Source organism: Limanda limanda, chromosome 20 (genome assembly GCF_963576545.1).
Source record: "Limanda limanda chromosome 20, fLimLim1.1, whole genome shotgun sequence".
In the NCBI taxonomy this organism is placed as follows: domain Eukaryota; kingdom Metazoa; phylum Chordata; class Actinopteri; order Pleuronectiformes; family Pleuronectidae; genus Limanda; species Limanda limanda.
This window is the reverse complement of record NC_083655.1, coordinates 8,545,393-8,572,208: the sequence shown is the minus strand read 5'-3', so window position 1 is coordinate 8,572,208 and position 26,816 is coordinate 8,545,393. Positions and strand designations below refer to the sequence as shown.

Here is a 26,816-nt window from a genome sequence, read left to right as displayed (position 1 = left end):
TTATCACAATATTCTAATTTTCTGAGACAGTCCTGTATATGGTTACTGAGCTCTGCCGCAAGATAGATAACCACACAGTCAGATGATAAAAACATATTAGGGACCATAAATAAGTAATAATTCTGATTTTTAAATTTCTAATCATGTTTATTAACAATAAGATGTATTTAACTAACTGAAATAATATAGAGATCCCAATGGTGACTACAGATACTCACCACAAGGGTGCACTCTACGATCAATTCATTTAACCTACAGGCTGAACCCTCCACTGCTTGTTGACAAATTAATAAAGTTTTACCTTCAGAAGTAACAGGGACAATATTTGTACACTTTTTTGCATATTCTTGAATAACTTGATGGATAAAACGACTACAAAATATTGACATGTTTTCCAAGAGGCTGTTGTACTTCTTGTTTAGTTTAATCTGTATCACTGTATTGTAAATTAGATATATTATATGATGCTATGAAATATTTCCCTTTGAAATTTAGAGAAATAAAAGTTTCATAAAATGCAAACTCCCATCATGCTTTTCACAATTTATTGAAAACATATTCATTTGTTCCGAGAAGCGTTGAGAATAATAATATGTATCTAATACTGTCTTAATAAAAAATTTAAGTTATTAAACAAGTGGCTACTTCATCTTATAATAAACATTATCTTCAGTCTTTTTGAAACATTGACACATCAGAACATCTCTCGTCAAACACTAAAACATAAGACACGTAGAACGGTGGCTTCACAGAGTGTGGCTGGAGTTTAGAAAATAAATGTTTTAAAAAATATTCACTAAAACTGCTGAGACCGGAGCATCCTGGTACTCATTCCTGTCAGCTGAGTACCATTTTATCATAACTTCATGGAAACTGTGGCAGAATGTTTATATGACCCTGACCAAAGAGGGAGGAGTGTTAATATTCTGATCTTTATAGGAAACATCAATCAGCAGAGAAACTGTGGCCTTGGCATGAAAATCTAAACAAATACAGTTTCTTGTTACTGAATCATCTTCACCAATACTTTGTGTAAGAGGAAACCTTTATTTTTTAAAAGAATATCTGTCGTTCTTGGAGAAAAGACAGAACAATAAAAAAAAGAGCATGAAACAGTTTCACACCCTGAGAAAGAGCTGGACTTTCTCACGGGGCGAGTCGTGATCATGACTGTGTTACAAAACAGACTCACGCCGAGGACCATCCTGTGTGTCCTGCGTGCCAAGAGTGTGAGGCTCGAAGGCCTTTGTGTTTAGGAGGGTGGAAAACTGGACTCAAGCTGTGAGCCTGTATTGTACGGCCACAATGACTTCTGCACTGACAACACAATGAATGTCGATGGGCTTCCGTGCACTTTACATGACACAAAAATGTAATTTGTACATTTCAGCTGCATTCAAATCCCCTGTGATGCTCCGCTGGGCTCCACAGCTTCAGTTACACAAGTGAAAACACTCTTCTTATTGCGCGAGAAGCCATAAAACACAGAAAAGGCGTGAATTTTAATCAAGTCTCTTTTCCTAGAAAGTACAGCAAGGTTGTTTTTCCTTAGAAAAAGGGAGGACTTGTTTTCCCTGCTCGCAGAGCGAGCTGCAGACTCCCACAGTCAGATGTCTGCTGGAACCCACTCACGTCATCCTGCAGAGCGGGTCACATACGACCTCAACTGACCCACAAAACAAAGCACTCTTTGCCCCATTTCACCAGCCGGCAACAGAGATGATTCAGTTGTTCAGCTAAAGGCAACACACATTCTCCGATACATGAAAATATTGGACTATAAACAACAAAATAAGCGACGTTACATGCGACACTATGAACAGATATTCATATTTTATTATTCTGAGAAAACGTCTCTGAAAACTCTCGCCAGAGTCCAAAAAGGCAGAATTAACTTCTGACTTTGGAAAGAGAGTGTTGTAAGAAAATGATAATGGCACTTAATATTTACTTCATGTTCTTTAACTTGACACTAACCGAAGAACCGAGTGAAACAGAGGCAAGCAAATGCAGCTATGTAAAACCTATTATTATATGTATTATTATTATCATTATTAAGTCCTCTTTGTCCCTTGAGGGGCAGAAGAAGATCTGCTTCCATCTGGGTCTGTCCTGGGCTTCCTGTTGGGCCTTCTCCACATGTCAGACCCATCTCATTCAGCTCGGGCTTCATGCTGGTGTCCATCTTAGGGCGATGTCTGATCTCTAGCACCACACTCTGGCTTTTGGCACAACTAAGCCCTTGTTCCCATCATCAGTTATTGCGTCCTCTTACCTAATGTTCTTGAAGAATCTTAAAAAATCTATAGATCAAGCTATACATTTCATTTTTGCAGATTTAAGTCATTAAAATTAGTTTTATCTTGAATCTAGATGGCTAAATTGCCATAAATTATATCTATTGAGCTTAGAGGTAGCTATGTATGCCTTGTTTCACCTGGATCTAGGGAAAATCTCATGTCAAACAATTTACTGCATAATACGGCAACAAAAGAAAAATAATTTTAAGCTGGTATATTAAAAGAACGTCCTAAATGCTGGTGGAACATAAATAAAGATGATACACAGAGCTTCATGACAGCTTCCTGTCTTCCCACAGCAAATCAAACGGCAGAGTGGTAACACTGTGCAAAGCAGCTTGAAGGAGAGGAACCAGATGCTTTGCAGATCTCCGCGTAACAACTATATCCGATTATGGAAGATGTAGAAACAGGAGGACAGCTGGTAGATTCAGAAAAGTAACAGTCGATGGTCCGATAAGCTCAATTTGATGTGAAGTTCTCGTCCTTGTGGTGATTGGTGTATAAAAATGCAGTTCTTTTAAAGTGGTCATGGGACCTGAGGACATCAACTTTGGCCTCCACAGGTTCCATCACATGATGAACACCTTCCATAATCTGAAGTCTTGTATTTCCATCTTATTTTGATCTGGTTTGACACTCAGGTAAGGCTGTGGACGAGGCTGTGGACAAGGCACCCTGGTGACATCACATTATCTCAATGTCTCGGTGCATGATTTGCAGCTGCCCGACGATAAAAATGGGCGATAAAACTTGAAGCAGCATTAACTGGAGCAGCTATGTGCAGCACTGCATAGCTTGGATCCATTTTAGAGTATGAAATCCTCAATGTCAACATGGACCGTCCATTGTCTGTCGTGTTACATCCTCATTCCAGGATGTCGGTCTCGAACGGGACCAGATGGTAGTAGGAGAGGTTGGTGACATACGCTTCTGAATCCTCATCAACCAAGTCTGATTCCATTTGCAAAAACTCGGTTCCGTCCTCGTACCTGGCGACACAACAACAGACACATGACTGCAAGGACAGCATGGAGTCTGACCTGGGAATCAAAAGAGTTCGATCCCTTTGAGCTAAAACCCTGAGCTACCTCTGCACAGCTTCTGCAAAACCATTTCAGCTATTTGAGAGTGATGCAAAATGTTGTTTTGTGACAATCACCAGGAGGAATGTGTTCCTCATTTACTTCCTACACACACCCAGGGAAGGAAACGGTGCACAGACACACTTCCTGTGCTGCATTAAGGGGAGGGGGGTGGATGGTCCTGGGGTTGTTTCACAGTCAAGGGCTTCTTCACTCAACAAAGCACTTACTGTACACTCAGGAGCAAACAAGGAAATCCTTACATATGCGGAAGACAAGCAAGGAATTTATGCTATGCTGCAAATAGTTTAACCCCCCCGGGTGTGTAACTCATGTCTAGATTGTTTTTTTATTTATAAATATCAAGTGTTAGGGAGTGATCTTAATACGTACGTATGCTCCACAGAGTCGGTGGACGGAGGCCTCTCCTTCTCCTCTGGGATACTGTGATCAAATACGATGGTTTCTGTGTTGGCCAGACAGAATCCATTCGACCTCATGATTTCTGAAAGTGCAGCATTACATCACCCATTAGGTCATTATGACATTAAGGCGAAATCATATCATGATGACCCCTAACGTCTCCCGGCTCTCGGGTACGAGACGCCTACCTGATATCTTGATTGGACTCTGAAAGCACGGCTGGATTCTGTGGACCTTGTCATTCCTCAGCACTTGGTCCAGTGGTGACCGCTCGAAGAACGTCAACATCACCTCCGACCTGGAATACTGGAGAGAGGGGATTCGTTTTTTGTTATTTAGTCCTCTTGGAGGAAAGTTTCCCAACATCTGCCTCAGAAAATAGCAATCGTTAATGCACACAAGCTGATAAAATACAGATATAATTGTTATTTGAAGGGTAACAGTTGAATGACCCACCTTGCATGGCATGTTGATGGCGTTCTTCAGTAATCGCTCCACCTCATTCAGCTTCTCTTCGATGTCCTTTGCCTCCTTGATCTTTACCAGTCCTGAAACAAACCAAAAAAACACAATACAGTGTTTGGACAAGTGTGGAATTATGTTTTAACAGCCCAGTAATTAATGTCATATTTGTGAAGCTTATCATATTCAGGTTGTGATGTTATCGTGTCACACGTGTAATGGTAAGAAAATATTTATATACCCCCGTCCACCCCAGACGCAGAGCAACATTGAAATCAAATAGAAAGTTTGATAAAGAAAGGGCAGCTGCTCTGACCTTTACTGCCATCAGACTATTATCCGTCCATAGGTCAGGACACACGAGGACAGACAGGTTTGTGAATGCAGGAGAAAATGTGGTAGAGTGTTTTATCAAGTAACCTTTTATTAACAATGCCCCAAGTACAGGGAAGTGAAATAGACGTATCATTGTCTGCAGGACGAGAACACAGAGCTCGGAGATAAGTGATACTGTCAATCTGCAGAGGAAAGTAATAACAGGGTCTGTGCTCACAACATGTTAATCCGGCATCGAGCTAGGAATGTAATGAGGAGGTGGTGGAAGTGAAGAATCTGTCCTTTCAGTGGAAGGCAGCAGGCAGAGCATCATTTTCACTGACAAAGGGAAGTGGTGAGGAGGAATAACAAGGATGACGACTGACGCAGCACTGACGAGGATCTGCCTCGTGTACGAAACGCAGTCGCACACTGTTGCATGGAATCACTGAGTGAGAGCTGAAAGCAGCAGTATGCACAGTCACAAGCTCATCCATTAATAATGGCCCACGCTGATGACATCATACCCGGGGGGGGAAGATGTGAGGAGTGATCGGGCAGTTACATCATCACTAGGAACCCAGTGACACTACCACCTAGACCTCAAACTTCCTCTGGATCATCTCCACGATGAAAATTAGACTGAAAACACTACAGATAATAAGCTTGGGTCAAAACTACTATGTAACCGTTAAACAAACTGGAGCTGGTAACGATCAATTTTATTTGTAATATAATTATCCAGACTCTAATTTTACAAGTGTAAGTAAATACCTAGTTTGCAATTTAAAATGTGTCTGTGTGAAAGTAGTTGTATTACTTCTGTTTACTTGGCGGCATGTCTGAAAAATGACAAAATATACCAACAAGCAAAGGGGAAGTACGAGTCGTTATTTTTGCAATAGCTCGGTGCAGGTTGCACAAGATTTAATCGCATTAACCACAGTAGATATGGCTTGTGCTGTCACAGTTTCTCAACGCACACATTTCTAATAAGAGGCTGCAGAGGCAACACGTAGACGTTGCCATCACACAGACGCAAAATGTTTTAACCAGCTGAAAGGTTTTCTTATATTAACGCCATCGTGGAGGAAAGATGCTGAGAACCTGGAATAAAAGAGATGTGAGATTTACACGAGTTCACTAATTAGTTGTGGAAATAGCCCGGAACTCATACGTGTGTGCACTCGTGACTTTTTGTGACTTTGTGTGACTTTGTGTGGAGTCTGTGCTGCAGTGGTTTAACAGTGACACTCCAACTGCACCTATGTGGCACATGAATCGCTGAAATACAAACAGACACAGATGCAGGCGAAGATGTTAAAAATCACTGTCGATAGAATATTCTCCCTGAGCCATTGCACATCAAAGTCATCTGTGTGTATCTCTAATTTTTTGTGTTTGTTATGACAGGCTGGTTCCCTGGAAAACGTCTTTATAGAAACTGACATTAACAACTAACCATGTTTTCACTAGTCTCTACTTCCTCCATTTTTCCTGTGAAAGAGTATATTTCCTGCATGAGTTTGCTGGCGAGTAGAGGACAGTGGTCCTTGTGTTATAAATAATAAATCAATAAAAATGTTTGTCCTCTCTCTGTGATTATTCATTTGTTTGGTTTCGCAGAGAATTATCCTCCAGAGACTACGACTTATCTGTAATCTTTGTTATTTCCTAATAGCCGTCACGCTTGGTTATCTGTTAAATTGTCTGGACCTAATGCACCAATCCGATAAAATCTAACACAGACAATAATTACACCGATGCCAGATGAAATTTGTAGGGTTTTTTTGTAATTCCACACTAAAATTACAAAGTTCTCCGTCAGCGTGCCGTGATGGCAAGCCCCTCTATTTACTGTATTAGCTGAATAACACGGGTCGAGTGGCTTCACATCACGGGGTCCAGCTCGTCCTCCATCACATCAGAACTGTCCTAAGATGTTGTAAAAAGCAGTTATTTCACATGTAACTTCTGATGAGCACATGTGGGCAGCACAACGGTTCATCATCTCACCACGAACTCACCGCAGTTTAGTCACTGGGTTATTTCTGGGAGCCTCAGTTAACAAGCAGAGGAGAAGAAACCTCTGTGAACTGTGTTTACAATCACCAGCACTGTTAGTGTTTACAGAGTCGATATCCACCTACTGCACTTTATTTAAGACTCAGTGCAGAATATTTCATTAATGACAGTTTTTTTTAATTACATAACCAATTTACCAAAACATAAATATATATATTTGTTTGCAGGATTCAGCCCAAAAAAAGGCCGGTCTGGGAAGAACCCATTATATGTTGTGTGTAGAATTGTTCAGCCTTAGTGGACGTATCTGCTTTACCGTTTATTTTTTTTATTCATTACAAAATCACCTAGAGTTTAAAGCAATAATTTAACATTTTGGGAAATATGAATATTTACTCTTTTGCCAAAAGAAGATTGATACCACTTTTATATCTGTAGATTTAAAGCTACGGCAAGCGTCAAGTTAGCTTAGCATAAAAGCTGCACAAAACAATAAAACTAATAAACATGTTTGTAAAATCCGTACAAATTACATTAAGGCATTTCTGAGCATATTAGAACTAAAACAAAAATAATGCAAAGTTACATATTCTTACTTTAATTGACTTAACGGCTAAAGAAATGAGCAAGATTAGAATCTAGGCGTTTTAATGCTTCTCCTTTAACAGACTTCTAAATTAGTAATATGATGATTAATAAACTGTTTCTAATAAATGCAGCAATGAATAATAAGGTGAGTGATTTCAGACACAGTATCTACAATCTACATTACCAGCTCACAGTGAATGTGAGCAGTCTCTTCCCGTCTGTGTTCACTCTGAGGTCACATGGACGGTAAGTGTTACAAGGCCTTCGCCGACCGGAGCGACTAAATATGGGAAGTTCTGAAAGCCCCCCGCCCCCCCCGCCGCCCCTGCCCCCATCAGCATGACGTAAGTCTGAAGCTCTGCATGTCGGCCCTGTTGCCTGGGTGCAGCAGAGAAACAGGAAAACATGAGCCGGAGACCGGAGCAGAGAGGACTGAGAGAGGCCGGAGCTACAATTCGTCTCAGGACTTTCAATCTGAGCGGCAACTAAAAGGGATGCAAATGAAATATTGAGCAGAGGTAGGAGTTAAGGAAATGCCACTAGAGAATGTTATTAACCTTGTTTCAATCAATGTAACTGTCAAACCGGCTTGACGTCTGCCTCAGCACCGATATCACAGCTCCGTCTATATTTCAGCTGTAACAAGGACATGAAGAGCCAGAGATACAGTCAAGAAAGAGGTGAAGTGAATCACGAGATCTGATATCTCTTCCCAAAATGCACTGCACACTCTACTGGCGGCGACGAGGCAGCGAGCTGTCAACAGACCTGTCAAGCGTCTGGACAGGAAGTAAAGCTTTCCAGTCACCGCTGAAGAGATGTTTCCAAAACATGCATATAGACTCAGTGTGTTGAGACCAGAAGGGGAAGTGCCAAAGAGACAGAGTGGGGAGATCGTGCACATAGAGGAAGCTCAGCCAAAGCTACTGGCCAACTCAGGGAACCACAGGGCCAGATCCAAACTGTCAGGGCCAAAGGTTCAACTTATGGCAAGATACAAAGCTCTGCTTCAAACTCTGCTGAAGAGTTCAAATAGATTCCACAGCAATTTTTAATCTGACGGACAATTTGTTTAATTTCAGTCATGGATGATGGTATAATTTTCTCAAAATAAAATAATCAGGAATCTTAACCTAAAATAAACCGAAATGAATTCTTCAGTTTCAGATCTCAGAAGGAAAAAAGGAGATACATTCTCAGTTGTTAGTGAAACGTGGCGATGCAATCTTAAATGTTCACGTTTCAAATCGGACTCTGGGGCAAAACAAAACACTGTCACCTCACAGCTGGGTTTACAATATATATCAGAGCCCTGGTCCTGTCCATGAAAAGTATGTTAAGTATGTTTGTGTCCCTCACACACTGAGCACCTGCATTAGTCATTATGAATGTTCCTGCTGTGGCCTTCGATCAATGCACTGGCCCCAGAGCCCAAACAGCCCAGTAACCTCCACTGCTCCAGAACACAATGATGCAGAGAGAGAATTTCCACAAGGAAATCAGAGTTGGACGTTTTTATATTTCCCCATGAAAGAGGGTGACCTATAAAATCGGAAGTTTCAGATCCCTCAGACTCGAAGGTCCTAAATATTGACCCGGTTTAGAAACGTGCTGTCAGCAGGTTGGTCTTGTGGTCATGTGATCTGTATTGTTAATTATTAAACTGTCCAAACAAAAGCAAATAAACCTCATTGATTGGATCAGCCCTTAAAATCCAATCGACTGTGTTTTCCTTCTTTCATTCAGCCTCCGTAATCACCATCAGCCAAATCATTTCAATGCTTTGAATTGAATTCTATTTATAATGCGATAGTACTAGTTGCATCTATAGCTACAGTAGAAGAGAAGAAATGCCCTCAGTTGGGCATTTAGAGATGTTTTTTTTAGTTTTACTCCACACAGCTGTTGTGATCACAGGGTCTGACTATGATCAACAAAAATGTGAAGTGTGCAGCTGTTGTTGTTCTATCTGAGAAAAGATGTAAACAGGAATATAATTGCAGGGGTTTTCCTGTGTGGGCAGAGATAAAGATTTCCTCTACAGAATCCGCGACTGCTTCTGACAGAAGTACAAACATTACGGTCCACTGAGTCGCATTTTGTTTAGAGATGTTCTAATACCATTCTTTTTCAAGTATTGATCCGATACCAGCGCTGATCATTACTGACATTTTAACTCAGGATAAAACTAAAATAATCTCTTTTCAGCACAACTGCTGTTTTGGAGCGGTTAAGAAAATTGCAGTTTTATCTGGTTGAAACTAGAAAACTTCAAAGAAGTGGTTTTAGATTAGTACATAGATTTGCGTACTCGTCGATGCCTGACACCAACATTTTTCTGAGGTTTTTGTCGCATTTCCGATGCTGGTATCAGAACATCTCCAGCATTTATGTTGCAACAAAGTAAACAATGATTGTAGCGATAAAGTAACATTTTAATGTCAGGGCTTCCGGACGCTTGGATGACATAGAAAATCAGTGAATTTTCATTTTTGGATGAACTATCCCTTTAGCAGGTTATTACTACTAAGTTGCAGTCCTGGAGAAAACATTTGAAAGTTGAAGGGGGGCCGGCAGGGGGGCCCCAGTACCTCCTGGCCCCCCTAAGTTGTAGCTGCGCCCCTGGTGATGATTTAAAATGGCTATTTAGTGAGTGCGTCTGTGAGTTTGCTGCTTTGTCTTCATACCTTCTATGAGTGGACTCTCGGACAGGTCCCTTGTGTCCTCGGGGAAGGACTCCAGCAGTCTCCTGAAGAGCCGGCCCAGGTCCGAGTAGCTGCGGTGCAAGTATAAAATGTTCCGGTCCGACCACTCGGTCCGGATCTCGAAGAACTCCTCTTCCTCGCCCCGCTGGCTGATGATGAGTCTCCGGATCCCGTTGACCCAGCAGTCCCGGACGAACATGTTGACCAGCGACGTGCCTTCGAACACGGCCGATGCCATTCCTCCGGTAGCGGCCGTCAGTCCATGGGGACGCCGGGGAGGAGAGGAGACAGGACCCGGAGAAGAGGAGACAGGACCCGGAGGAGGAAGGAATCCAGAAGAAGTGGAGTGAAAGACGAGAGAAGTTGGTCAGAGTCCGGAGGATCAGCTGCTCAGGTCATCACAGGCGTCATCTCAACGTGGCATCATAGAACAAACCCACTTCACAGATAATAACGCCCCTGCTGCAACAGTGTATCGATCTGTGGGACACTTTGTTTCGGCATCCAGGACATCCAGAGGAGAAAAGGTTCCGTGTGAGAAAGTGTTGCTTCTCAAATCCTCACTGCGTTTCACTCCTCACTGTCTGGATGTTGCTGTTCCTTCCAGCCTCAGTTTCCTCCTCCCTCCCTCCTTCTCCTCCCTCTTTGACAACAGGGGCAAAAACAAAACCATTTGATTTATCATCAGGGGAGAAAAGGTGATTTCACCCGGTTTCTACTTAGGTTTTACTTCCAGCTGTTAAACAGTCTTAAGAAAATGCTGACAATTGGGTTTTATCTGCCACATGGATAATAAATCATGTTTTTGTTTGAATATTACTATATTTGAATTTGATTCTCCCTAAACTTCCCTCTTAGAAAAAAGATAGATTTATAGATAGAGTAGGGTTTATAAATATAAGATTAAAACTATACAAAATATGGAATATAAATAAGGTGGAAGAGGCTTCATGTATACAAATGATCCTGATCAGGAGTAATGCCGCTCGTTGGATTTTCTGAGTTTTTTTACAGACTTTAATTTGACCAATAAGACACATTTCATATATTGTGTTGTGTTTTCTTCTGTATCTTATTTTTATCCCATTCATCTCAGAAGTTGATTTTAAAAGATTCAGAAATAGGAGCATTTCAAGACCTTGATTGATGAGAAAACAGAGACAATTTGAAGGCTGTTTCTCAGGAGCTAAATTTAAGATATGAGAAAATAGTCTAAATGTCATATTGATCTTAAATTGAGCTCAGTTATGATTTGGAGAAAAAGGTGCAAAACAAAGAAGATATCTTATTTTGGATTTTCCTTTCCTTTGCATTTCTAGGCCACGTCTCAAAACCAGCGAGCCACATTTAATCTTGAAATGAGATGCTTGGAAATAACCACAGGACAAAATTCTTAGAAGAGGCCGCCTAACGTCCCAACGACTGAAATCCATCAAAATCAATTTGCCCTGTGCAGGATTTGTGGTTTCTCTCCTCGTGTATCTCTCGTTTTCACTGTTTCAGTCAAACGTGAACGACTGTGGCTGGAAAAAGGAGCTGATTTGCCGTGTGTGGCTCCGTTGAGCAGCTCACTAATGTTTCCCTGAGTGGAGAGAGCAGCGTACCAGAGCTTTACAGGAAGTCGTGGCCAAGTCAAGTAATGACGATTCAGCTGTGGGATGATTAACTACTGCTCTGTGGGAAAGGGACTGCCTGCAAACAGTTCTGGTAAAAGCAATTCATATCAATACAGTAGAGATATCATGTTACTGTACACACACACATACATGCATGTAGCCTTTATGTGCTATGCAGTGATCGAGCTCTGACGGCCATGTTGCATTTTATGAGACGCAGCAGATGGTTGATTTAAAACTAGGCCTTAGTGCCTCTTTTCCGTTCCTGCAATTGTGCCTCAGCGAGTGTTTCGGTCTCGCTTTGGAAAAGTTAGTGCTCCGACCGAGGGAATGCAGCCAGTCAGGAAAACATAAAGTTCCAATTTACCACACGAACCAGTCCAAGGAGATGTCCTCTGACGTTTGACAGTTTTATATTCGGCTCTGTCGTGGCTCCCTGTTGCCAAGAGCTGCAGAGAAGATGCTGCTGTTTGGTTCCAAAGCTCCACGTTGTCAACCACATGTAAAGCTTCACTACAGTCTATGGGCTGAATGCTCCTCTTCTCTTCTGAACTAAATCTTACTTTAATAGCATGAAACAAAATATACGTTTCAAAACAGACTTCCAGTGCAGTTTTGTTGTAGCTAAATTAATTAATTCCTGCATTCTGCATAGCTTTGTGCTACTTAACCCCCCCTTGTGCTTAATGACAGTGCTATTAAATATCCTATTAATATTACAACTGCTCTGGAGCAATGCAAAAATTACAGGATCACTCATCCCTGTGATTGTTTACAGCAGGAATGGAATCAAGTTACAAATGAGCTCCTTCGGATACCGAGCGTTAATACGCAGCAGAGATGACACAGCGGAGAGGAAACGACGGTGATGCCCGGTGATGTCGAGCTGCTCGGGTCAACGCTGAATGTTGTGTCATGTCATGTTGTGGTCCAGGTGTGAGATGCTGAGTCACATGAAGCATCTACACCCGCGGAGAGGAGTCGCCCTGGAAAATATGATCACATTGTCTTTACTCGCCAAAAATACCCAGACAATACTAGAGTATAACTCCAAACTGGTACCACACCACCGACCTCAGGGGAGTCGAAGATAATAAGCGACGTAGCTACTCAGACAAGAGCAGACAACGATAAATATGGTTTTGAATTGGTGAAAAACCAACTCCACTGTAGTTAAGCAGGAAAGCAACCCTGCGTTGTGTTGAATGAGTCCTTTTGTTTACTGTCTGCACAGGAACACAACACATTTAGTGGTCGAATAGTCACAATAAACACGGAAGAACATTCTAGACAAATACCAAAGAAAGAGCGAGCTGGTTTAGTGGTTTGAGCTGTCCAATGACTCAGCTCTTCAAAACTCTGTCTCACCCGTTCTTAACACGTCTCAATACGATTTCAACATCAACAGAGCTCATACTGATATTAATACACAATATTTGTACACAGTGCTTAGCCTGAAAACCCATCGAGGTCCCACCTGCTTTATGGTCAAGCACTGATCTATAGGGGGGGCTGACCTACATGGATACATGGATTTGATCATTTACTTGATCCTGAATGCACATTTCTAAAAGCAGAAACGGGTGAAGGATTTTTGTCGTTCGTGGAGAAACCAGCAGAGTGTTATTTAGAATCCCTTCTTCCCCTTGTGTAATCATTGGATCTGTAAGTCTGGAGCAGGGCTTCAATCTGCGGCCTGACCACATTCACAGACTCAGCACATTCTGCCTCATTCCGACGAAACTCCTCCGAAAAGAATCGACTTTCAATGGAAAAATAGACTTTTGCCCACTCACCCTTAAAACCCATTCTCATGCAGCAGAGGCCAGAACTCTGTGGGGGGAAATGAGTGAGCAGGAGCACATGCTAATGGTTGGTTTGTAAAAGAAAAGACTGGAATCAGATAGAGGGAGAGTTTGTGCCTCCAAATGAAAATGTGTTTAAAGATCTGGTCTCTTTTAGGAGAATCTTAGAATTCTTATCTTATTCTTATCTCAAACCTAACTGGGGTTAATTCTTATCTCAAACCTAACTGGGGTTAGGTTTGAGATAAGAATTTGGATTTGTAGTAGGTGAGGATGGGATTAATTCAAGATTAGCTCCTGATCAAGAACGGCACACGACTAAATTAACAGTTATAGGGAGAGGGTTTTTAATTGAGAACATCTCAGACCCCAAGTTTTACATTTTGAGAAATATGTCACTGAACTTTAAAGTTGTTTGCTCTTTGTACAACATCACCCGACTTCCTCATTTGCTTTCATCATAATTACCATAACCGCTGCTAGTGGTTAACTTATAATTCGTAAATATGGGGCGTGAACATGAATAGATGAAGAAAGTCTTTATTCTTTCAGGGAGGATGATTGAGTATCGCAGCCTGTTTTAATAACACCTTGGTTTACTAACAGGGGAAATTGAGATATCCTATAAAATGAAATTTAAAACAAGCTTCAGTACTCCGTGTTCCATCTTATTTACGTTGTGTATTTTGTTAACTGGGAGCTTGACCTACAGCACAGTTTTCTACACTTACATTTGGAGGCTTGATTATCACCCACATGAACTTTTACAGCTCCGAAGAGGAAGATGAAGATTGCACAGCTCTTGTCTTCTAATCTGTCTCTCCCTCCCTGAAACTGACACACCCTGAACCTGCAGCGATGGACGTGCTGTGGATTCAAATCCTCTGTGATGAATACAGTGAAACCATCTACCGATTCAAACTCACTTTACTCACATCCCATTTGCTCAGTTTCCCACTCTGACAAGTCCATATGTTTGAGGCAAAAGAAAACGTCGGAGGCTCGTAAAGCAAAGCTGTTGAGAAAAAAACATAAAGATGAACACATCTGTCAGGGAACAAAGAGCATCTGCGCTGATGGAAGCAGCCGGTCTCTCTTTTTTTATTGAGCAGCATTGTGAGCCGTGGCCCAGCTTCACTCGGTGGAAGTCGTCCGGAGCCATAACTCTGTCCTCGTATGAAGCAGAAGACAAAAGCCAGCGAGCAGAGCAGGGGCCGGGGTGACAGTGGGTTAGAGAGTGGGTTTTAACGGGCTCTGTAATGGACTGTGGTTGTCTTCACCGAGCATCTGTTGGACGGGATGGTTTATGGCCTCGTCCTTATTGTGTCTGCAGTGAAGCTCGGAGAGTGGAGGCTCTGAGAGACGAGGCCTCACTTAATGTTTGATCACTTTACTCCCTCGCTGGGGAAGTTACAGCCGCAGCAGTCAGGACTCGGACCTGCAGGGTCGGAGGAATCTGTGCAGTTAGTTGTGTCAATGTTGATCCAGAAGCAACGTTATCACAGTTTGTACGGCAAAGAACCAACACGTCCTTGAACCTGAACAACCGTAGATCTTATTGTTTCTAGGACCAATGGTTGCATATTCTGAGCTGGCTCAACTATGGCAGCATTTGACCTTCATATCGGATCTTCACTTAACGCTGTCTTCCTCTTTTGCTCATGTCATAACTACTACAGCCACTAGAGGTCACCCAACAATGAAACGTAGCTATGGGTAAAAATCATAGACTATTTCCTTCCACTTTCCAGAAATGAAACAATAATATCCTGGATTCAAACACAACCATCTTTTTTGACAGCATCAAAGTAAGAAATAAACTGATAAAAATAGTCCATTTCAAACTAAAAGCAGGTGACAATGACAACACAATCATGAAAACACAATAAATAAAAGCATGCAGACAAAATATCAAAACTAATTAATGCAGAATATTAACTCACAGTTATAAAATACAGTAAAACGTCTACCGTTCTAAGCAAGAAAAAGTTTCCCAAAATACCAAACTGCTTTAAGTTCTCCAACTTGCAGAACAGACTTATTTAAACTACGTTCAAATCCATGAAGCTGATGTATTAACTTGGTTGAGTTCATACAGTTCATAGAGTTAAAAAAAGGTTGAATAATGGAAATGCAAACGTCAAACGGGAGTCGGAGCCCGAGCTAAATCTTTTGCAAACGGGTCGCACAACATTATAAATCATAAACTGTACGACTCACAGATAGACTCTTCTGCAGACTTCACAGATTCATTCTGCTCAGCTCTGTGATTTACTCTGCACTCTGCAACAGAGGTCTCAACTAATGCAACAACTAATATCTCCACAAGTGACACTTTAATCTGGTGAGACCTCTAGCTTGTGACTTTACTGAATAAATCTGAGATGCACTGCACAGCAGCGGACCCAGATCATAAATTACAGTCCCTGGAGCGTCTGTGTACTCTGAGGGTCCCATCAACCTTTCACATTTATATAACTTATTCCACAATCTGAAACTGAATCAAATTAAGTTTTTAGTTATTTTTAATCGAAATAAAACACAGACTGACGATGTTAACACCTGCAGAACTGTCGTCTGCCAGATCTGCAGCCCCATCTGCCAGGATGTCACAATTACTGATGTTATATATATATATATAGACGCCTCCATTACTTTCACACTGCTGTGAGGGAGCCACCACAGGTGCTTCACAACATCAGGATTTAGTGCTTCGTGTAAAACTGTCAAGTGCAGATAATGACCTCCCCCTCAATGCTCTGAGTGCTTGAATGTGAAGTGATGAGCTGCGTTAAGAAGCTGCTGCTCACTTGTTATGTTTTACTCTTTCTTGCATCCTTTTCACCATGTTAATCGCTTTTCAGTGTTTTGAAGCAACTCAGTAAATCAGATGTAGTGTTTGGTGTTTTTATTCTTTCCAATAAACAATCACATTTTGTGTTTTTCCTTTCCAAGAAGCATAATGATAATGGACTTGTTTGCTGCATGAAGGCATCATAGCAGCTCTGATGAGTATCAATGGAATAAGAAGCTCAGAAAAAGTTATTTTATTGTGCAGAGCAAAGGAAAACTCAAGATACTTTGTTTTTCTTGTCTTGTCATGGATATTTCTGAAGAGGGAAACAGTGAATTCTATCTTTAGAATATGAGATTTCAACATTTCACAATGATGTGTTATCCAACTAAAACACATGTCAACCAAATACATCTGAGCCTCTGAGGGGTTAATGGGGTAAACTTGTCTGGACCCATGTTCTGGGTAAATAAAGTAAACCAATGGCAAGTGTGCTGCATATCTCTCAGTGTGGTGACACATTCCTTTATAGACTGTACTCAACTTATCACAGGTAGAGAACAGACCATAGTTCAAATCAAATTTAGGTTAACACAACATAACAATGACAAACACACAAATTATCTTTATCCCCTGTGCGTTTCCTCTGCTAATGCTCCACCCACTGTTCAAAATACAGTATTGCACGGGGTCGCCTATCTTCAACATAAATAAAATAAAAGCAGAAACCATAATATGACCCAACAAAGTAGATTATACTATAAATATGAGCCATGACAATTTGTTCCAGATAAAATTCAACTGTTCGGGCTAAATGTGAATTATATGGAAAAGATACATTTGGATTCTTTGGAGAAATGAAGGAGTCAGAAGGTTCCTGGTCTGAATCAGAACCAGTTTACATGTTCTTCCCTGGTCTGTGGGTGTTCTCTCTGGGTACTGGTTCCTCCCACAGTCCAAACAGATAAGGGGTTTATTTCATTTAGAATTGTGTGTGAATGTGATAATGAATGTTAATGAATGGTAAGGGAAATTAATGGACTTCACAGACTCCATATGCTAGATAAAGAAACTGTTATGACTTCCAAATTCCTATGTCCACGCTGGTGAATACAGTGGTTTCATAGTGTAGTGGTTAGCACGTCTGCCTTACACGCAGAAGATCCTGGGTTCAATCCCCAGTGAAACCATCCTTCTGCTGTTGCACAGAAACAGTTTCAGCAGTGTACTTCTCTTCAGGTTCAAATTATTATCATATATACGAGACTTATCTTTCTCCCATTGCAGTAATGCATCGACACCATTGACGCCGTGATCTATGGACTGTCAAACATGACCTAAGTAAAATAAATACAGAAATAAATAAAGAAATAAATACAGAAATAAAAAAATAAATAGGGAAAGAAATATAGAAAGAAATACAGAAATACAGAACTGAATAAATAATATCTTGAATATATTTATTTATTTCTGTATTTATGTCCTTATTTATTTATGCATTTATGTTTATTTCTGTATTTATTTATACATTTATTTATTTGTTTATTTAGACTGAAGTCATGCATGGTCCTCCATAGTGATCAACCCACGTGCTGGTGTATGATATAAGAACATATAATATTATATTAAATTCGGAACACAAGCGCGCCCCCTGGTGGAAGAAATACAAACCAAGTTTTGAAAGCCTGCACTACACCTCCAGGCCGGCAGGGGGAGCATCTGTGTTTTCATATCGCTGCACGTCTGTTTTCAAAATAGTGGGAAAAGAAGAGGTCGCCTCAGCTGAGGAAAATGGCCGACGTAGAAATGGACATCGCGTCCAGCAGAATGAATAATGGCAACGAGCACGTGTAAGTGACTTTATTCAAGATGGATCCTCCGTTAGATCGAGACACGACCTCGTCTCCGGTGCTCTTGTGCGGAGGAAGTGCTTGTTGGGTCGGGAACGAGCTTCACGTTGTTACCAGAGCTAGCTGAAGCTAACTGGAGCTAGCTGAATTACACACCAGCCACAGGCTAACGCTGCTAGCTAACATGCTAACGCTCTCTGTGGCTCCCACCGCGTCCTTTGATCATCGGGCATGAACACTTGCACTGTGGGGTGTGGGGGGGTCGTGTGTTTACCTTCGCGTTCCACACGTGGTCGAACTGTGTGTGGCTGCGACCCTGGGACTCGGGTTAGCATGGGCTAGCAGGAAGAGGTTAGCCTGTTAGCTCCCAGTCGGCTAGCAGCGGTTAGCACCCGAGCTAATGAGTGGTGGAGATCGTGTTGGCGGTGGATCTCAGAGGGGAAGGGTTCGAGGGACGTGCACTAGCGGACACATGGTCGACTTTAACACTTTTAATAAACACGTGTACGTCACTGGCCTTTGATCTTAAAATGCACGATTCTGCAGTTAATAGGTAAATCGAACAGATTACGTAACCACTATTTACTCAGCGTTTCGTGGTTGTGCTAGAGGGGATCTACAGGTTATTTTAAACGTGGGTGTAGTGCTAACATTGGTTTCACTGCATATTAGCATTAGCACGATGTCTGCCTTATTGTATAGTGAAGGAGAATCACTGTTGCAAAGGTGATTTCATTCTTAGAAATATAACATCCACAGATATTTGATCTGTCCTTAACTCAGTTTGATAAATGGTGGTTTCCCCTACAACCAGATCTCCCCGGTGCCCCGGTTGCTATTGGTTACTGGTGAGGAGGAGGCACAACAAGGATGAAGCAGCCTCCAGGCTTCATGTCCTCAGTGTGTTGACAAGCTAAAGACATCAGTGTAATTCAGTGCTGCTGCTGCTGCCAGTGTTTACCGATCATCCCTGTTTCCCACAGTCTGAGCTGACTACTTTAAATGTTGTTTTCTTCACCAAATGGTCCAACATCCGAAAACTATCACGTTCATATCACACAGATTAACACTTCTGATGTTTTCTCACTTCAACACGTTTGATCTATTTTTATTACGGTCGATTGGTTAAAATTAACTCAAGTGTCTTGTTGTTTTCAGCACCAACATTGAAGACTGTTCACCGTCAAACAGGAAGCCGGATCTGGAGAGCCAAGAGAAAAGTGGAAATGAGGACAGTGGAGAGATGTCTGAGGAAGAAGAAGGAGAAGAGGGGGAAGAAGAAGAGGGGGAAGAGGTAAGGGTGGACAACAGCTGACGTCATGAGTGTGACTTAAACTCTTAATTTTAAATTCAAGTCAACAAAAATTCTTGGTAATTTGATTTTCCAAGTTTTTCTCTGGGAATATAAAGATGGATTTGGAAAAGTTAAACTCCATAATTCCAAATGTTCTTGTTTCATCATATTCACTAATAATGTGATCTACTATTTTCTACATACAATCTGGATGAGTACAACCTCATAAACCTGAAGAAAACATATCTAAAATGTTGACTACTGTGATGATCTGACGCCTGAATCAACTGATGTATTGTCTCATCTTAGGGAGAAGCAGAAACTAACGGTGAGAAGACAGTGGAGGGGCCCAAACATCACAGCAGCAGCAGCACCAAACACAAGAGGAAAAAACACAAGCATCGCAGCAAGCACAAAAAGCACAAACACACCTTTGACGAGGACAAGGACAAAGACCGCAAACGCAGACATCGTCATAAACACAGGAAACACAAGCGCAAAGAAGGCGCCTCTCCCTCGGCTGCTGTTCTCTTATCTGCCTCCTCCAGCCATAAAAAAGGTGAATCCTCTCCCTCCTCGGGAAATCCCAGTCTAGACGACAGAGCCTTGCTGGAGGATTTGGAGAAACAGAGAGCGATGATCAAAGCGGAGCTGGACAGCCAGTTGATGGAGGGCAAGGTTCAGTCCGGCATGGGCTTGATCCTTCAGGGGTATAACTCCGGATCAGAGGAGGACGGAGAAGCCAGGGTGAGAAATGGAGAGCAGCGTCAAAGGGGCAGTACAGGCAAACCCATATCTCCCAGAGGAGGAAAAGGTGGGAAATCGAGACGGGACTCAATCGAGGGCAGTAAGTCCAGCACCAAGCGTCGCAGTAAGTCAGCGGACAGGCCTGCGAAGGAGTCCAAGCAGGACAAGGTGACCAAAAGCACCAAGGACACAGGGGTAAAGGACAGAGGCCGTGGCAGGAGCAGGTCTAAAGATCGGAAGCGTTCAGACAGCGCCGACAGGTCCAAGGAGAGAAAGAAGTCCAACTCTCCCTCTGCGTGGAGAGGAGAGGAGAAAAGCGGCCGCACTGATAAACGTTCCTCTCCTCAGCGGGAAGACCGATTAAACCCGGAGAGACCCCCCCGACGGTCCAGGTCACCTGGACGAGAGCGGCCGGGTCGCCCCGACGCCGACCGGGACAAGCGGCCGGCCAAGTCTCCATCCAAGGACGCGTCATCGGGGAAAGAGAACCGCTCGCCTTACAGACGAGGACCTCAGAGCCCGGCGAGGAAACGCAGTCCTTCCCCTCGCCAGAGAGACGCACGCCAGCCGTCGGCAGCGAGTGCCGTGGACAGGACGTCAAAACAGAGCAGCTCTCCATCCAGAATCAGGTCTCCACCAAGGAGAGGCCGCAGTCGGTCACCAGATCCGAGGAGGAGGGACCTCGACCGGCAGGAGTCACCGTTAAGGTTGGTGACCAGAGCTGGTTTGACTTGTTATACAGGGTTTTTATGTAATAACAAATTGAATAAAGACATCGATTAAGTATTAAAAATAGAAGATTAAAAACAAGAGATGACGTATTTGAAAGCTCTCATTGGAAGTCTGTTGTAATTGTAACAAATGTTTGGTTTAAATGTAGAATGTCCAATTCAACCCATCTAACAACGTCTCTTATGTTTGTGCAGGAAACGCGTGAGGCCAGATGCCGGGCCGGGTCGGGACCGGTCACGAGAGAACAGCCCTCGAGCGCCCGCTCGCCGCAGGTTGAGTCGCTCGCCTCTGAGACGAAGATCCCTGTCGCCACGACGACGCTCCCGCTCTTCCCCTCGCCGACGGAGCAGGTCTCCACTGGCTTACAGGTGATGGCCCATTTCACAATGTAGTTTATCTAACGTTTGTTATATAAGGCTGTCAGGCTACTGACCTGTTTTTTTTACCTTAAATAAGTGTTTAGTGTTTAACTTAACTTCCATTCAGTTTTCCAGTTGTAATGTGACTTCTCTCGTCTTGTCCCCACAGGGCTGGAGACAGAGACCGGTATGGTCGGCCCAGACAGTACCGCCGCTCGATGTCTCGCGATCGGGATCGAAGGAGGCGGCGCAGCAGAGATGAAGACAAGTTCAAGGGGAGTCTGTCAGAAGGGATGAAGGTCGACAAGGAGTCCTCCGGGGAGGAAGTGTGAGTAGAAGAAGATATCTGAGTTTACATGTGAAGGAAACTAACAAAAGAATCTTTATATTTCCTGTTACTTCCAATCCCACCACACTAAAAGTGGATTGAGTTTGTTCATGCCAAATGTTTTTACATCAGATTCTTTGATGGATTAATGTTTCAACACAAACTTTGTGTTTTCAGCCTTGAAGACTTTGACGGGGAAGAAGTAGACGAAGAAGCTCTGATCGAACAGCGTCGCCAGCAGCGCCTGGCCATCGTCCAGGTCTGTGCACTATTATTCTGAATTAACAGTTTGGTAAATGCCATCCAGTAAAGAATTGCAATCTTATCATCTATTTGTCCGTGACAGAAATACAAAGTGGGGAACGATGACAGCAACATGGCGTCGGAGCCCAGCAGCCCCCAGAGCAGCACACGCAGCCGCTCGCCCTCGCCCGACGACATCCTGGAGCGAGTCGCTGCTGACGTGAAGGAGTATGAACGCGAGAATCTTGACACCTTCGAGGACAACATCAAAGCCAAGCTGAACCTCATCGCCCAGGAGAAAGACGGTAAATGTCCTGCTCAGCATTGGCTCGTGTGTTGGCGTACAAGGCCAACTGAATGAACCGCACCATTACACGTGTGCTCTGTAGTTAAACCGCAGCTGTCCACATGTAATGGTGATATTTGTGAAGGCTTGAGGCCTAATGTGACAAAAATTATCCCTCTTTGATATTGGAAATCGCAATTTTTCAATGCTTTTACAATCAAGTTTTCTCCAGTTCCATCACAACGAGTTCAGCAGAAACGGCCGAAGAAGTTTACAAACGTGAACATCGACTGGTAGTATTCTCTTGACCCATAAACGTGCAGCAGTACCGGTTCTTCCCTGCAGTTGAGTAAAATCTGGCACTTTTGTGATTGTGATACAAACTGGTCCAAAGATACCAGTGAAGAACACAAAACAAAAGCAAAAATGAAGTGGTGTGATTTGTGTAGGAACCACAGAGTTGTGTGATGCAGGGGTTTTTAATTTTGTTTCTCTCTGTCATGTGTTCATTCAGTTGCTGGCTTGTAATCCAAAGCCTGGGTGTGTCTGCAGCACCTGCAGCATGTTTTGATCTCTGCAGAGTATGTGAATCAAACACATGTTCCAGATATATTCAGTTTTACAACAGCGTGAGCAACGAGCGAACCCATCATGTGGTGTTTTACTGTTGTCCTTTGTTCCAGGAGCCAATCCGAAGAAGCCTTCAGCCCCCGACATGTTCACAGAGTCAGACGACATGTTTGCTGCAGACTTTGATGTGAGTATTACAACATGTTCCTCTGCATTTTTATCGTCTATTTTACTGGCCTGGTGTGGAGGTTTAGAAGAGAGACAAATAAAAGGACACGCTGACTTGATTTTTGTTTCTGCAGAATGCCAGGATGAGAGCAGCAGGCGTAGGGAAGGACTTCAAGGAGAACCCCAACCTCAGGGACAACTGGACAGATGCTGAGGGATACTACCGTAAGTGATCTCTCTCGGATTCTACGACTCTGAATGAGGGGGAACATCCATGAACGCTTGTTTGATGTTGTGGCAACGTAGTCGTGTCTTCTGTCTAGATTTTTCAATGTAAAGATTATTCTGAGTTGACTTTATCTTTTTCCTCTGTTATTTAGGGGTGAACATCGGGGAGACGCTGGACAAGCGCTATGACGTGTATGGTTACACGGGCCAGGGTGTGTTCAGCAACGTGATCCGGGCCAGGGACACTGCCAGGGGCGGCCAGGAGGTGGCAGTCAAGATCATACGAAACAACGAGCTCATGTGAGTGAACCGAGAACACGAATGTTAAACCGGTGGAGTTGCTTAGAAATGCAGCTCTTTTCTTTGACTGGATTTGCATTGATGAACAACCTGTATGATGTTTTTTGGTGAACAGGCAGAAGACGGGTTTGAAGGAGTTGGAATTCCTCAAGAGGCTGAACGACGCAGATCCCGACGACAAGTTCCACTGCCTTCGTCTTTTCAGACACTTCTACCACAAGCAGCATCTGTGTCTGGTGTTCGAGCCGCTCAGGTACGGAAAGAGGAAACCCAACCTCCTTCCTCTCCGTCTGTGCATCATTTGAAACATTCACGCGATGGTCCTGCTTGATAACAACCTTCTGAATTCTGTGTTCCATAGTATGAATTTACGAGAGGTGCTGAAGAAATATGGCAAAGACGTGGGGCTCCATATCAAGGCCGTGCGGTCCTACAGCCAGCAGCTCTTCCTGGCGCTCAAGCTGCTCAAACGATGCAACATCCTCCACGCTGACATCAAGCCCGACAATATCCTGGTAGGATTTAAAATACTCAAGATAGATACTCAAATGAGGAACAAGGGATTTTCCTAGCAACTTATCTCCTTGTTGATTAAATGGAAATTTAGACGATTCAACGGGTCTATATTTTGCAGAATTTAACCAGGATCCCAGCTAATAGAACTAATTGCTCATATTCCTAATCTATACTGATGTTTGTCTGTTTTTACAAGGTGAACGAGTCAAAGACCATTCTGAAGCTCTGTGACTTCGGGTCTGCGTCCCACGTCGCAGACAACGACATCACACCGTACCTGGTCAGCAGGTTCTACCGAGCTCCAGAAATCAGTAGGTTTAATTATTTCTATTAATCACTGATCTCACGATTTAAAAGCCTGAACCTGCCTCACAGTTTGTTTCTGTTACAGTCATCGGGAAGCCATACGACTACGCCATCGACATGTGGTCCGTCGGCTGCACATTGACCGAGCTGTACAGCGGCAAAATCCTGTTTCCTGGATCTTCCAACAATCACATGATCAAACTGGCGATGGACCTGAAGGGCAAGATGCCCAACAAGGTAGAAATTTCATCATATCATTTCAGCTCCTCATAGTTGTTTGTCCAAGAAGTGATGACTGATGCAATAATGTGGTTTTGTCTCCTCAGATGATCCGTAAAGGTGTGTTCAAAGACCAGCATTTCGATCAGAACTTGAACTTCCTGTACATTGAAGTCGACAAAGTAACAGAAAGGGTAAGTGTTCACACTCATTTCTACAAAACAAATCTTTAAATCTGACAATTACATATCTAACATGTTCTGTATTTATTTATTTATATTGTCTCGTTTTATTTCTCCGCACCACCAGGAAAAGGTGACGCTGATGAGCACCATCAACCCCACCAAAGACCTGCTGGCGGACATGATCGGACACCAGCGTCTGCCTGAGGACCAGAGGAAGAAGGTGATGCAGCTGAAGGACCTGCTGGACTCCACCCTGATGCTGGACCCGGCCAAACGCATCAGCATCAACCAGGCTCTGCAGCACCCCTTCATCCAGGAGAAGATCTAACGCCCTGAACGCCACACACGTACTCCCAGAGCCGGCGGCGAGAAACAACCACTAAAACCAGCTCAGACAGGGACTCTGCCGCCGGCCCACAGACGTCTGCTCAGAACGTCCCGGATTGTTTTTGTTCGTCCTCGTGGATCCACAATTCTGTTTTATTGTAAATAAAAAATCATTGAAATGGTAGCCCTCGAAAACATTGATTTTTCTTCCCTTCACAAATGCAGTCACGGACTTTTTTTATTTAACTGGCATCGGACTGAAAACTGTTCAAAAGAAGAATATAATTCCTGTAAATACCGCTGTGTCTATTGCATTAACAATCTGAAGCAGAAGACGGCTGAGTTTTGTCATAGTTGCAGTTGCAGACATCTAAATACATCGTTCTTTTTTTAACCACATTGCTCATTGTGGGGCGATGCATGCTTTTGAATGTGCACCCTTTGTGCTCTAGATTCCTGTGGTGCAGGCCTGTGTAAATGCTCTGTCTGTGCATCAGTGTCCCACATGTGACGGCCACTCCCCCCTCGACTCCCTCTTCCCCCATGTATCCAGACCTTGAGGTCTGCGCTGAAGGAATAGATGCATATTATGTGTACTCCTTACGACTTTTTCTTTTTGTATAATTTCAATGCAGATAGTCATTGTTTTCTGTTGCTGGATGTTTCCGTGTTTTTTTTTTTGTTCTTTGACCCTCCCCTCCCTCCAGCTCTCTGGCTCGGCCCCGGCTCTTAAGGCTCTCACATTCAAGTGCCTTCTGTTTGAGCCTCGTGTGTTAACACACCCCGAAAAATTGCTGGCCTGTTGAAGCCACACCTCCTCTCCACTGCTGTAAATAGCCCATATAGTTACTGTCAATTTTCATGTATGATTAATTTGTCTTTTTTCCCCCATTTAAGTGGTTAAAAAAACAATTCTTGTGATTTCAATAAAGAATAGTTGTGGAAACGCTGCTGAGAGAGCACCTTCAATATAAGATGTTTTTTAGTAATAAAATGTTTCCTATTGTAACCAAACCCCCTTTTCCTCTTTTTATCCCCAACCACGGACCTGATAATGTTTTAACACCAGTTGTTAGATTAATTTCAATGTGTTTTCTAAGCAGATTAACAGATGCGTACATACCTTCACATTTCACTGTCCCAAGAAGTGCTTTAGTGATTCGCTGGGGAAGATCCTCGCATGTGAGTGTAGTCTGAAGATGGAAGAGTGAGTGAGATGGAATATTTTCAGGGGAGAGATTGTTTTTGACTCTTCACTGCTGCAGCCTCCGAGCATCAAAAGTAAAAAACCATTCATCTCGCATCCAGTTGCAACAATTTCCTCTCGTGCACCCTCTCTGCAGAGGAAAAGTATCCGTACCCATCATTTCCATTTGAATGATTGCATGAGTTTTGAGCTTTTGAAAAAGCATAATTGGAGACTCGCTTTAGAAAAGCATTTTACTTGGTCTCGAAAGTTGTGGCGTGATGCAAGATGTGGGATGAAGGACGTGTGATTGGAGCTGATGGGCTGCCGGCCTGAAGTCGTCTGTTAATACATGTGTTACAGTGGAATAACCAGAGGTAAAGAGCTCGGTGTGAATGGGGAAGGGCACTTACAAATACTGGCTTTAATCTCAGAGGGACGAACATAACTGTTAGCAAATTAAAAGAGAAATTCCCACTGCACAGATTCTGTTAGTTGTAGTTTCCAGTGACGACCAGAAGAGGGCATCAGATGCACAGGGTATGAATGAATGAAGTCATTGAGGGGGACGAGTGTTTGAGTTTTACACATTAAAAACTGTACATTTGTTTTATTACCGATGAGGTAATTGTTGAAAAATATCTGCGCAAACTTCAGTCCACATTTGTCTTGGCACAGTTTTTTTAAATAAAGTGTTTAATAAAGCTCATGGTTCCATTAATGCGTTTCCTATTAAAACTGCTATAATGTTTCTGTGCAAAATTAAAAAACGTTGTTCTAAATATGTTTTTATTTTCCATCTTGGGTTAGTTGGTAAAAAAAAGAACACAGTTCAAACTGGAGCATTTCTCATG

The 26,816-nt window shown here is 42.8% G+C and overlaps 2 protein-coding genes and 1 non-coding gene across 3 annotated transcripts; 2 read left to right on the top strand and 1 right to left on the bottom strand.

Annotated features, from left to right (window-relative positions):
- Nucleotides 1-530: 530 nt before the first annotated feature.
- On the bottom strand, nucleotides 531-10,471 carry pxdc1b (PX domain containing 1b). The gene is made up of 5 exons (XM_061093677.1): nucleotides 9,886-10,471; nucleotides 4,265-4,356; nucleotides 3,997-4,114; nucleotides 3,779-3,890; nucleotides 531-3,292 (listed from the first exon to the last, which is right to left on the bottom strand). Exons 1-5 carry the CDS (start codon nucleotides 10,139-10,141, stop codon nucleotides 3,169-3,171), a joined length of 702 nt encoding a protein of 233 aa, XP_060949660.1. The 5' UTR covers nucleotides 10,142-10,471; the 3' UTR covers nucleotides 531-3,168.
- A 6,764-nt stretch (nucleotides 10,472-17,235) lies between these two features.
- trnav-uac (transfer RNA valine (anticodon UAC)) lies at nucleotides 17,236-17,308 on the top strand. Its single transcript has one exon. It is a non-coding gene; the product is annotated as a tRNA-Val (tRNA).
- Nucleotides 17,309-17,895: 587 nt separating this feature from the next.
- Nucleotides 17,896-25,790, top strand: prpf4bb (pre-mRNA processing factor 4Bb). Its single transcript, XM_061093699.1, has 16 exons — nucleotides 17,896-17,968; nucleotides 19,127-19,262; nucleotides 19,572-20,716; nucleotides 20,936-21,109; nucleotides 21,270-21,428; nucleotides 21,606-21,687; nucleotides 21,775-21,976; nucleotides 22,641-22,714; nucleotides 22,830-22,920; nucleotides 23,076-23,223; nucleotides 23,339-23,476; nucleotides 23,585-23,738; nucleotides 23,936-24,050; nucleotides 24,131-24,282; nucleotides 24,372-24,458; nucleotides 24,574-25,790. Exons 1-16 carry the CDS (start codon nucleotides 17,910-17,912, stop codon nucleotides 24,775-24,777), a joined length of 3,120 nt encoding a protein of 1,039 aa, XP_060949682.1. The 5' UTR covers nucleotides 17,896-17,909; the 3' UTR covers nucleotides 24,778-25,790.
- Nucleotides 25,791-26,816: the final 1,026 nt, after the last annotated feature.

Coding starts and splice junctions, on each gene's coding strand:
- prpf4bb (XM_061093699.1), top strand. CDS start 17,910: ATGGCCGACGTAGAAATGGACATCGCGTCCAGCAGAATGAATAATGGC. Junction 23,224..23,338: donor ATACGAAACAACGAGCTCAT/GTGAGTGAACCG, acceptor TTTGGTGAACAG/GCAGAAGACGGGTTTGAAGG. Junction 23,739..23,935: donor TCAAGCCCGACAATATCCTG/GTAGGATTTAAA, acceptor TGTTTTTACAAG/GTGAACGAGTCAAAGACCAT.
- pxdc1b (XM_061093677.1), bottom strand. CDS start 10,141: ATGGCATCGGCCGTGTTCGAAGGCACGTCGCTGGTCAACATGTTCGTC. Junction 4,357..9,885: donor CGAGAGTCCACTCATAGAAG/GTATGAAGACAA, acceptor GGTTTGTTTCAG/GACTGGTAAAGATCAAGGAG. Junction 3,293..3,778: donor ACCGACTCTGTGGAGCATAC/GTACGTATTAAG, acceptor TTGTGTCGCCAG/GTACGAGGACGGAACCGAGT.